Source organism: Ovis canadensis, chromosome 2 (assembly GCF_042477335.2).
Source record: "Ovis canadensis isolate MfBH-ARS-UI-01 breed Bighorn chromosome 2, ARS-UI_OviCan_v2, whole genome shotgun sequence".
Classification (NCBI taxonomy): Eukaryota; Metazoa; Chordata; class Mammalia; order Artiodactyla; family Bovidae; genus Ovis; species Ovis canadensis.
In genome coordinates, this window is record NC_091246.1 from 220,646,732 (window position 1) to 220,659,672 (window position 12,941).

General features: G+C 39.1%; 1 protein-coding gene across 2 annotated transcripts in view; it reads left to right on the forward strand.

Moving 5' to 3' along the window:
- The first annotated feature begins 823 nt into the window (after positions 1 to 823).
- The window catches only part of SPAG16 (sperm associated antigen 16), a 1,117,670-nt gene continuing 1,105,552 nt past the window's right edge, over positions 824 to 12,941 (forward strand). For both annotated transcript variants that reach the window (XM_070292279.1, XM_069578269.2), the window contains exon 1: positions 824 to 1,008. In XM_070292279.1, coding sequence (XP_070148380.1) covers positions 882 to 1,008 — 127 coding nt within the window. In that variant the 5' untranslated portion in view covers positions 824 to 881. The remainder of the gene's footprint in view (positions 1,009 to 12,941) is intronic.

Sequence of the window (12,941 nt, forward strand, 5' to 3'; positions counted from 1 at the left end):
GCCTCTCTGGTTCCAATAATGAAGCTCTTAATCATTTCATTAGAAGTTACCACTATTTTTTTTTTTTTTGGTATTAATGGGAACTTTTATAATGAGTTGCTGTTTGACATGAATTTTTCAAGAGTCTAAGATAAAAAAGAATCTGTAAAGAAAAGGGCCCTGTAGATGCTTCTGATACATACACAATATAAACCCAAACAAAATTATGTCATAGCAAAAGGATTGCACATGATTGGGCAAACATTTATTATACATTATTTTAGGATCACTTGTACTTCAAAATTCGTATGGAAATGGCATTACTTCGGTAAGAATTAACACTATACCTCCAAGTCCCCGAATATAAAACTAAAGTCATAACAGACGTCCAGATAATTAATACTTTAAAGGAGCATGAGAACGGATTTGTTTAGGGTTTTTATTTGTAGTTCCCCTGGGCCAATCTCTCAGTTAGGAAAAGCTAGGACTCTACACATGCCTAAAATATCTGGGAACTGATGATGGGCCTGTGAGAACCAAAAAAAACACAATTTAGAGAAGAAAGCAAAGTGAAAAACAAATGCTTCAGGGTCTAAGAAAACCAAGCCACTTCGGTTAGAAAATGTGTGCAAACCAAGTCCACCGATTCATTTTACCTCTTCCACTCCAGGCGCTGCTTGTTGAGTGTTAGGTTAACTAGGGAACGGAGGTTGCCCCGGTAACGGAGGAAGCGCGGAGGGCTTCAACACTCAGGGATCTAGGCAGCCCTTCCGGGCCCGCGTGGTGGGAGGGGTGGAGGCTAGACTCTCGCGAGAGCTGTGTCTGCGTTCTACTCTACGTCTTCGCGGTTGGCCCTAGGGTTGCGGCGGCCAGTCAGGGGCAAGGCACCCGGAGCGTTTCCGATGGCTACTCAGCAAGGGACGCCCTCCTCGGCCCTGCGAGTCCTGGAAGAAGCGTTGGGCATGGGCGTGTCGGCTGCCGGGGACACCGCGGAGGCGGTGGCTGCTGAGGGTGCCTACTACCTGGAGCGTATCCTTCGCGTGTAGGCGCGGCTCCCAGACGCTGGCCGCGGTAACGGGTGTTGGGAGCGAGGGCGCCCTTTGAAGCCTGGGATCCACCAGCTGGTAGAGGCGCCTGTTGGATCTCACGGTGATCTTTCCAACACCGCGACCCCGGAAACCTGCCCACTGTAATTTTTCGCCTTGTTGTAGTTATAGGCTGGTATGTTCCTGTTGGAAAAAGTTCGTAGTCACCACTCAGTAAACTTTGCAATTTTGTTTAAAGTAGCCCCACAAATTAATCCAACCCTCTTTTCCCTCAGTGGTTTTCTTAAACACGGAATGCCGTGAAAATAAATTCCGTAGGGGAACGTCCGGAGGTTAAGGAAAAAACCGCTCCGTTTAGGCTTTAACATCAGGATATCCAGTCTGTAGATGGCCCAGTTGTCCAGTGCTTCTGTGATTTGTTTTGGTAGCAGCGACCTGCTGGATAGTTTCATTGTGGGCTACTTAATGATGATAACTTTTTACCCCTTTTAGCAACTAAATGGTATCCTGGTGAGCTGACAAGTCTCAGCGATGCTATGAAGAAATCAGATAAGACAGAGACGAACAGTTATCAATGGAAATAACTAGAAAAATTGAACAGCCACATGTGGATGTGTAGGCTCACTATTTTTGGGTAAAAGTTTTGAGCTCCCCTTCTGTAAATTAATGGTACGAGAGAGGGGGAGGGATCATTAGAAAGGTAACTACTCTGTTCTTCTGGCAGATAAGAGAGAGATGGGTAATCTTTTATTCTTAAAGGTATCAAGGAAACTGCAAAATCTGTTTTTTTTGTTGTTGTTCAAATATAATCCACCTGGATTTAATTCAAGATTTCAGAGATCCAGCAATGATTCATTTTGTAGGTTTTTAAACTGATTAACCTGTCCTGACTCAGGCCCAGTACACATCCCTGCTACAGAGAGCTTTGAAGAACTTGATTAAAAAGCTCAAAGAAAATATATGTAGTTTATTCAATACGGACATATTTATAGGAGTGTGTTTGAATAATTTGAAAGCAATTTGAGAGAAAGATGTGGGTGCTTTAGTGTTTTAAGTGAGGTTTCGTGTTCTGTTCGCCTGACCCTTAACAAGCTGTCTTTTCCAGTAATAATCCTTTTTAAATTCAGAAACAATTCAGTGACTCTTTCATAGCTGATTTATGTCTAAAACATGAAGTTATTCAATACCCATGTTAGTGATAACCAGGCATCTTATATCTGCCTGCATTAAAACGATTTCTGTCACAGTATTTTGAGTGTTAACATGAGACAAATAGAGTGAGGTAAGTTTTTGCAAACATCTTTATGAAATAAGTCATAAGACTCCAATATAGTAGAACTTTCACTAATGAAAATCTGCTTTACTGAATTTGCATGGAAGTTACTGAGTTGCAACTGCAAACATATTAGACTTTTCCAAGTAATCACATTTACAAATATAAGCAACTATAGCTTTTTCAGGTCAGTAACTCAGTCATGTCCAACTCTTTGCAACCCTATGAACTACAGGATGCCAGGCCTCCCTATCCATCACCAACTGCTGGAGTCTACCCAAACCCATGTTCACTGAGTCGGTAATATCATCCAACTATCTCATCCTCTGTCATACCCCTCTCCTCCTGCCCTCAATCTTTCCCAGAATCAGGGTCTTTTCAAATGAGTCCGCTCTTCGCATCAGGTGGCCAATGTATTGGAGTTTCAGCTTGAACGTGAGTCCTTCCAATGAAGTCCCAGGAATGATCTCCTTTAGGATGGACTGATTAGATCTTCTTGCAGTCCAATGGGCTCTCAAGAGTCTTCTCCAACACCACAGTCAAAAGCATCAATTCTTCAGCAGTCAGCTTTCTTTATATTCCAACTCTCACATCCATACATGATGACTGGAAAAACCGTAGCCTTGACTAGTTGGACCTTTGTTGGCAAAGTAATATCTCTGCTTTTGAATATGCTGTCTAGGTTGGTCATAACTTTCCTTCCAAGGAGTAAGCGTCTTTTACTTTCATGGCTGCAATCGCCATCTGCAGTGATTTTGGAACCTCCAAAAATAAAGTCAGCCACTGTTTCCCCATCTGTTTCCCAAGTGATGGGACCAGATACCATGATCTTCGTTTTCTGAATGTTGAGCTGTAGGCCAACTTTTTCACTCTCCTCTTTCACTTTCATCAGGAGGCTCTTTAGTTCTTCTTCACTTTCTGCCATAAGGGTGGTGTCATCTGCATATCTGAGGTCATTGATATTTCTCCCAGCAATCTTGATTCAAGCTTGTGCTTCCTCCAGCCCAGCGTTTCTCATAATGTACTCTGCATATAAGTTAAATAAGCAGGCTGACAATATACAGCCTTGACATACTCCTTTTCCTATTTGGAACCAGTCTGTTGTTCCATGTCCAGTTCTAACTGTTGTTTCCTGACCTGCATACAGATTTCTCAAGAGGCAGGTCAGGCGGTCAGATGATTCCCATCTCTTTAAGAATTTTCCACAGTTTATTGTGATCCACAGAGTCAAAGGCTTTGGCATAGTCAATAAAGCAAAAGTAGATGTATTTTCTGAAACTCTCTTTCTTTTTTGATGATCCAGCAGATGTTGGCAATTTGATCTCTGGTTCCTGTGCCTTTTCTAAATCCAGCTTGAACATCTGGAAGTTCACACATTGCTGAAGCCTGGCTTGGAGAATTTTGAGCTGCTTTACTAGCATGTGAGATGAGTGCAGTTGTGTGGTAGTTTGAGTATTCTTTGGCATTGACTTTCTTTGGGATTGGAAGGAAAACTGACCTTTTCCAGTCCTGTGGCCACTGCTGAGTTTTCCAAATTTGCCGACATATTAAGTGCAGCACTTTCACAGCATCATCTTTTAGGATTTGAAATAGCTCAACTGGAATTCCATCACCTCCACTAGCTTTGTTCGTAGTGATGCTTCCTAAGGCCCAGTTGACTTCAGATTCCAAGATGTCTGGCTCTAGGTGAGTGTGAGTGATCTTTTTTTGTACAGTTCTGTGTATTTTTGTCACCTCTTAATATCTTCTGCTTCTGTTAGGTCCATATCATTTCTGTCTTATATTGAGCCCCATCTTTGCATGAAATGTTCCCTTGGTATCTCTAACTTTCCTGAAGAGAGCTCTAGTTTTCCCCATTCTATTGTTTTCCTCTATTTCTTTGCATTGATCACTGAGGAGGGCTTTCTTATCTCTCCTTGCTATTCTTTGGAACTTTGCATTCAGATGCTTATATCTTTCCTTTTCTCCTTTGCTTTTTGCTTCTCTTCTTTTCATAGCTATTTGTAAGCCCTCCTCAGACAACCATTTTGCTTTTTTGCATTTCTTTTTCTTGGGAATGGTCTTGATTCCTGTCTCCTGTACAAGGTCATGAATCTCTATCCATAGTTCATCAGGCACTCTATCTATCAGATCTAGTCCCTTAAATCTATTTCTCACTTCCACTGTATAGTCATAAGGGATTTGATTTAGGTCATACCTGAATGTTCTAGTGGTTTTCCCCACTTTCTTCAATTTGAGTCTGAGTTTGGCAATAAGGAGTTCATGATTTGAGCCACAGTCAGCTCCTGCTTTTGATTTTTGCTGACTGTATAGAGCTTCTCCATCTTTGCCTATAAAGAATATAATCAATCTGATTTTGGTGTTGACCATCTGGTGATGTCCATGTGTAGAGTCTTCTCTTGTGTTGTTGGAAGAGGGTGTTTGCTGTGACCAGTGTGTTCTCTTAGCAGAACTCTATTAGCCTTTGCCCTGCTTCATTCTGTATTCCAAGGCCAAATTTGCCTGTTACTCCAGGTGTTTCTTGACTTCTTACTTTTCCATTTCAGTCCCCTATAATGAAAAGGAAATTTTGGGTGGTGTTAGTTCTAGGTCTTGTAGGTCTTCATAGAACCATTCAACTTCAGCTTCTTCAGCATTGCTGGTTGGGGCATAGACTTGGATTACCATGATATTGAATGGTTTGCCTTGGAAATGAACAGAGATCATTCTGTTGTTTTTGAGATTACATCCAAGTACTGCATTTTGGACTATTTGTTGACTATAATGGCTTTTTAGGATTTTTCTTTTTAATTGAAATAAAACTGATGTACAATATTTATATTAGCAGGATACAGGATGCTTGAGTCTGGTGCACTGGGACGACCCAGAGAGATGGTGTGGGGAGGGAGGTGGGAGGGGTGTTCAGGATTGGGAACTCATGTACACCCATGGCGGATTCATGTTGATGTATGGCAAAACCAATACAGTATTGTAAAGTAAAATAAAGTAAAATAAAAATAAAAAAATATTATATTAGTTTCAGGCATACAACATAGTGATTCATTATTTTTATACTTTATGAAATAATTGCCACTAGAAGTCTAGTTACTGTTAGTCGCCATACAGAGTTTTACAATATTATTGATTATATTCCCTATGCTGTACATTACAACACTATGACATATTTATTTTATAACTGGGAGTTCGTACCTCTTAATTCCTGACATATTTTTCATCAATCTCCACATCTCCCTGATATCTGGCATCCATTAGATTTTTTCTATCTTGAGACTACTTCTGTTGAGCTTGTTTTTTTATTTTTAATTTTTAAATTCTACATATAATTGAAACCATACAGTATTTGTCATTTATTTAGTATGATACCCTGAAGGTCCATACATGTTATTTCAAATGGCAAGATTTTAGTTTTCTTATGGCTGAGTAGTATTCCATAGTATTTATGTGTACCATATCTTCTTTATCCATTCACCTGTTGATGGACACATAGGTTATTTCCATATATTGACTATTGTAAATAATGCTGAAATAAACATAGACTACATATATCTTTTCAAATTAGTGTTTTGTTTTCTTCAGATAAGTACACAGGAGTGAAATGTCTCGATCATATATTAGTTCTCTTTTTAAATTTTTAAGGAAACTTTGTACTGTTTTCCATAGTAGTTGTACCAATTTACATTCCTGTGAACAGTGCATGAGAGTTCCCTTTTATTCACATCTTCACCAGCATTTGCTATTTCTTGATTTTTGGTAATAGCTATGCTGACAGGTGTGAGGTGATATCTCATTGTGGCTTTCATTTGCATCTCCCTGATTAAATATTTTGAAACTTTATCATATGTATGTTGGCCATCTATATAATCCTTGAAAAAAAATGTCTATAGGCCCTTTGCTCATTTTTAATTGGATTATTGACCTTTTTGATGTTGAGTTTTATGAATTCTATACTTATTTTGGATGTTAATTCCTTATCAGATATAAGATTTGCAAATATCATCTCCCATTCAGTAGATTGCACTTTCCCTTTTCATCTTATTGGGTTTGTTTTGTTGTTGTTGTTATGCGAAAGTTTTCTAATTTGATGTAGTCTCATTTGTTTATTTTTGCTTTTCTTCCTTTTGCCTGAGGAGACAGATCCAAAAAATCACAGAGCATACTATTGCCCATGTTTTCTACCAGGAGTTTTATGGTTAAGGTTTTATATTTAAGTCTTTGATCCATTTTGAGTTTATTTTTGTATATGGTGAAAGAAAATGGTCCAGTTTCATTCTTTTGCTTATGTCTATTTAGTTTTCCCAGAACCATTTAAAAGAGGCTGTATTTTCTTCACTGTATAGTTTTGCTTCCTTGATTGAGTGTCCATATAAATATGGGTTTATTTCTGGGCTCTGTATTTTTTTACATTTACATATCTGTTTTGTGACAATTTCTTACATTTTTGATTATAAAGCTTTTTAGCAGTGTGATAATTCCAGCTTTGTTTTTATATATTAAGATTGTTTTGATATTCAGGATATTTTGTGTTTCCATACAGATTTTAGGTTTATTGAACAACAGACTGGTTCCAAAAGGAAAAGGAGTATGTCAAGGATGTACAGTCAGCAAAAATACAGTCAGCAAAAATAAGACTGGGAGCTGACTGTGGCTCAGATCATGAACTCCTTATTGCCAAATTCAGACTTAAATGGAAGAAAGTAGGGAATACCACTAGACCATTCAGGTATGACCTAAATGAAATCCCTTATGACTATACAGTGGAAGTGAGAAATAGATTCAAGGGATTAGATCTGATAGAGTACTTTAATAACTATGGACGGAGGTTCATGACATTGTACAGAAGGCAGTGATCAAGACCATTCCCGAGGAAGAGTAATGCAAAAAGGAAAAATAGTTGTCTGAGGCAGCCTTACAAAGCTGAGAAAAGAAAAGACATGAAAGGCAAAGGAGAAAAGGAAAGATATACCGATATGAATGTAGAGTCCCAAGGAAGAGCAAGGAGAGATAAGAAAGACTTCCTAAGTGAACAATGCACAGAAATAGAGGAAAATAATAGAATGGGAAAGACTAGAGATCTCTTCAAGAAGATTAGAGATATCAAGGGAACATTTCATGCAAAAATGTGCTCAATCAAGGACAGAAATGACATGGACCTGACAGAAGCAGAAGATATTAAGAAGAGGTGGAGAGAATGCACAGAAAACTATACCGAAAAGATCTTAATGACCCAGATAACCATGATGGTATGATCACTCACCTAGAGCCAGATATCCTGTAAAACAAAGTCAAGTGGGCCTCAGGAAGCATCACTAAAAAAATGCTAGTAGAGGTGATGGAATTCCAGTTGAGGAATTTCAAATCCTAAAAGATGATGCTGTGAAAGTGCTGCACTCAATATGCCAGCAAATTTGGAAAGCTCAGCAGTAGCCACAGGACTGGAAAAGGTCAGTTTTCATTCCAATCCCAAAGAAAGTCAATGCCAGAGAATGTTCAGCTACCATACGTTTGCACTCATCTCACATGCTTGCAAAGTAATGCGAAAAAATCTCCAAGCCAGGCTACAGCAGTATGTGAACTGTGACCTTCCAGATGTTCAAGCTGGATTTAGAAAAGGCAGAGGAACCAGAGATCAAATTGCCAACATCTGTAGGATCATCGAAAAAACAAGAGAGTTCCAGAAAAAATACATGTGCTTTACTGAGTAAGCCAAAGCTTTTGACTATGTGGATCACAACAAACTGGAAAATTCTTCAAGAGATGTGAATACCAGACCACCTGACCTGCCTCCTGAGAAATCTTTATGCAGGTCAAGAAGCAACATTTAGAACTGGGCATGGAATAACAGATTGGTTTCCAAATCGGGAAAGGAGTACGTCAAGGCTGTATATTGTCACCCTGCTTATTTAACTTATATGCAGAGTACATCATGAGAAACGCTGGGCTGGAGGAAGCACAAGCTTGAATCAAGATTTCTGGGAGAAATATCAATAACCTTAGATATGCAGATGACACCACCCTTATGGCAGAAAGTGAAGATGAACTAAAGAGCCTCTTGATGAAAGTGAAAAATCAGGAGAGTGAAAAAGTTGGCTTAAAACTCAACATTCAGAAAACTAAGATCATGGCATCTGGTCCTATCACTTTATGGCAAATAGATGGGGAAACAGTAAAAACAGTGGCAGACTTCGTTTTTTGGGGCTCCAAAATCACTGGAGATAGTGACTGCAGCCACGAAATTAAAATCACTTGCTCCTTGGAAGAAAAGTTATGACCAAAGCAGGAAGTATATTAAAAAGCAGAGATATTACTTTGTCAGCAATGTTCCATGTAGCCAAAGCTGTGGTTTTTCCAGTAGTCATGTATGGATGTGAGAGTTGGACTATGAAGAAAGCTGAGCACCAAAGAATTGATGTTTTTGAACTGTGATATTGTTCTCCACAGCGTGAGAGTCTCTCTTGAGAATCCCTTGGACTGCAAGGAGATCCAACCAGTCCCTCCTAAAGGAATTCTGTCTTGAATATTCATTGCAAAGACTGACACTGAAGCTGAAACTGCAATATTTTGGTCACCTCATGCGAAGAACTGACTCATTTTAAAAGGCCCTGATGCTAGGAAAGATTGAAGGCAGAAGACAAGAGGATGAGATGGTTGGATGACATCACCGACTCAGTGGACATGAGTTCGAGTAACCCCCAGGAGTTGGTGATGGTGAGGGGAGCCTGATGTCCTGCAGTCCATGGGCTCGTGACTGAGCAACTAAACTGAACTGATCCATGAGCACAGTATATTTTTCCATTCCTTTGTGTTGTCTTCAGTTTATCATAGGTTTATGTCAAATTTTTCAAATGCTTTTTCTGCATCTATTGAGGTCAACATGTGCTTTTAGTCTTTTATTTTGTTAATGTAAGGTATCACATTGATTGGTTTGTCCTTATTGAACTATTCTTGCATTCATGGATAAATCCCAGTTGATTATGATGTATGCTCCCTTTCTGTTTGTTTCTGTAATTTCTTCTTATATACTCCTTCCTTGTGGTTTAATGATTTTCTTTACTGTTATATTTGAATTCTTTCTTTTTACTTTTAGTATATATTATAGGTTTCTCTTTGTACTTGCAAATCTGTATATACAGCAGTGTATTTAATAGTTGCTTAAGTTTTAAAGGATTATGAAAGCACACCTTTTTACGTCCCCATGTTCTATGTTTTTTATTTAATATTTTACATATTTTTGCTTTGTGTATTCCTTAACTACTTATTGTATTCATAGCTGGTTTTGTGACTTTTGTCTTTAACTTTCATAGCTTTTTAAATGTCTGATCCACTTCCTTTTTATTTATTTGCTTTTACTAGTGACATTTTTTTCTTTTGTATATTTTCTGGTATCTTGCTATGACCTTTCTTTCTACTTAGAGAAATCCCTTTATCATTTCTTATAAAGCTAGTTTAGTAGTGATGAATTCTTACTTTTTGTTTTCTGGGAAATTCTTTATCTTTCTTCCAGTTCTGAATGATAATATTGCCAGCTAGAGTATTCTTGGTTGTAAGTTTTTTTTAAGCACATAACCATGTCATGCCCCTCTTTTCTGACCTGTAACGCTTTTGCTGAAAAATTTGCTTTAGCCTAGGGCTTTCCTTGTATGTGATTAATTGTTTCTTTTTGCTACCTTTAACATTCTCTCTTTATTTTTATTTTTTTTTTCCATTTTAATTATAGTATGTCTTGGTGTGGCTGTCTTTGGGTTTATCTTGTTTGGAATTCTCTTGCTTTTTGCATCTAGATATGTTTCCATTCCTAATTTAAGGAAGTTTTCAGTTATTATTTCTTCAAATAGGTTTTCTGACCTATCCTTCTTGCTTCTTTCCCTCTGGGACCCCTATACTATGAATATTATACTATGAGTGTGGGCTGCCTTGGCAGGGGACCAGGAGCTGGAGTGGGCACAGGTAAGGGACATAATATAATGAATTTTGTAGGCATTATTCAGTCTGTTGTCTTTGTGATAGGATTCAGAGTGAGTGAGTTTGTGCATGAGCCCAGAGTGGAGTTTTGGTTTCTTGTCAGAGTCCTCTGTATGTAAGACTCATTGGTTTTCAAAAGTCATACTTTATGGGGCCTCATATTTGTCATGCAGATCCCCTGTCCTAGAGTTACCAATATGGGACTTGAATTCCTTGCTCTTTAGCAAGAGCTTCTATGGTTGTGATAGCCCCTCCCACTCGTGGGCTTCCCTGGTGGCTCAGACAGTAAAGAATCTGCCTGCAATGTGGGAAATCTGGGTTCAGTCCCTTGTTTGGTAAGATCCACTGGAGGAGGGCACAACCTGCTTCAGTACTCTTGCCTGGAGAATCCCCATGGATAGAGAAGCCTGGTGGGCTATAGTCCATGGGGTGCAAAGAGTTGAAACTGACTGAGCTACTAAACACAGCACAGCACTCCCACTTGTGTGAGTTTCCAGTCTATGGATGAAGGTCTTGACTTGATCTCACCTTTATCCCTCCTATATGTCTTGATGTTGTTTTTTCTTTATATCCTAATGTAGCAGTGACATTCTACTAGTCTTCAAGTTGTTCTTAGAGAGAGTTGTTCTGTATGTAATTGTAGTCTTGGTGTGTCCATGGGAGGAGGTGAGCTCAAGTTCTTCCTATTTGCCATTTGGATCCCACCCGTCTTTTAGGATTTTATTATCCTCTTTGTGAATTATCTTTTCACAAAAAAATTTCTTGTCACTGCTTTTCCTCCATCTCTCTTTGGTTTCCTGTTTTTGATTTCAACCAGAGGGTAGTAAAGAGGTTTCTAAACATTTAACCAGTCAGTTTTCCTGGATTCAGTCTTCAGGTCATGAGACTGAATGTCTTTCAGTCTTTAGTCATGAGAACCTTTAGCCCTTAGTTAAATGAAGTTTGAGGGTAACTGTTGAATGCCAATTATTCCTGTATCCCTGGTAGCTCAGGTGGTAAAGAATATGCTTGCAACAGTTCAGGAGACCCAAGTTTGATCCTTGGTTTGGGACGATCCCCTGGAGAAGAGGATGGCAACCCACTCCTGTATTCTTGCCTGGAAAACCCCATGGACAGAGGAGCCTGGCAGGCTATAGTTCATGAGGTCACAAAGAGTTGGACATAACTGAGTAACTAGCACAGAAAAAAAAAATGTGATTATGTTAGTTGCTGAAGTGGGACCTTTTTGTGTTTAAAGTCTTTAATTTACAGGTAATTTAATTGAGCTATTGCAGTGATAAATAAAAATTATAATATGCACATATGAATCAGGAATCTGATGTTCTTTACTTTGCACATATACTTAATCACTTCTGATTCACTAATTTGGTCCTGGACTTTCCTTGTTTATGACTAAACAGTTGCTCCTAGGATACTAGACAATGAGCTGTTAATATTGACCAAGGCTTGTGAAAGAGCTTGACTCAAATTCTCCAGGAAATCACCCTTTTCTTTACTCTTCAACATTCAGATATAAAGAACATGTATAGGCTAGTGTGGTCCAAACCAGAAACATTGCCATGATCCACAGGAGAGTGGCTTCATTAGAAGTCTTACATTCTTTTAGCCCGTTTAGAGAATGTGTCCAGGAAACAGTATTATTACCGCTGAAACAACCCTCCTTTGTAACTGTCTAGCTACAATGGCACCACCTGTTTCTCTTCCAAAGCACTTCATATCATTGCTTTTATGTTTTAAACATAAAATAATGCAACATACATGATATTGTGTGCGGATCTGTGTTTGTGTGTTAATCACTCAGTCATGTCTAACTCTTTGACACCCCATGGACTGTAGCCCACCAGACTCCTCTGTCCATGGAATTCTCCAGGCAAGGATACTTGAGTGGGTTGCCATTCCCTTCGCCAGGAGATCTTCCTGACCCAGGGATCGAACCCAGGTCTCTTGCATTACAGGTGGATTCTTTACCCTGTGAGCCATTGGGGAAGCCCCATACATGATATAGATCTTATCTTAAGTATTTCCAGAATTTTAAGAGATCTAGTTAGGGAATATATGAATTCTCTGATGAACACTTTTTAAAGAAAGATACTGGCAGTTTTGAGAAATATAAGGCTATATTTTAACTATGTGATCTATAAACTGGTTAGTGGGTGGCTCTGATGCTGGGAGGGATTGGGAGCAAGAGGAGAACGGGACGACAGAGGATGAGATGGCTGGATGGCATCACTGACTCGATGGATGCGAGTCTGAGTGAACTCCGGGAGTTGGTGATGGACAGGGAGGCCTGGCGTGCTGCAATTCAGGGGGTCGCAAAGAGTCGGACACGACTGAGCGACTGAACTGAACTGAACTAGTAATGAAGGTTGATAGTCATTTATGAATGAATTCTCTATTAAAAATTAATGCTATTTGGAAGAGGTTTACAACTGTAGTAGTGACCAGGGATGGTTGTCTTTTAATATGTGACTGCAGACATTTGGGAGTGCCTAATTCCAGTTGAGAGATGCAGGCTGGAATGAATTATATACTAAGAAAGCTAATGCTTAATTGATTTTTTTTCTCCTTGTTGAAACAAAGGCCTTATTCATGGAAGAGTAATGAAATGCATGAACTCCAGGGAAGTAGAACCACCAAAGTAGTATTGTTTTTGTTACCTACCCACTTTGTGCTAATTTTCTGCG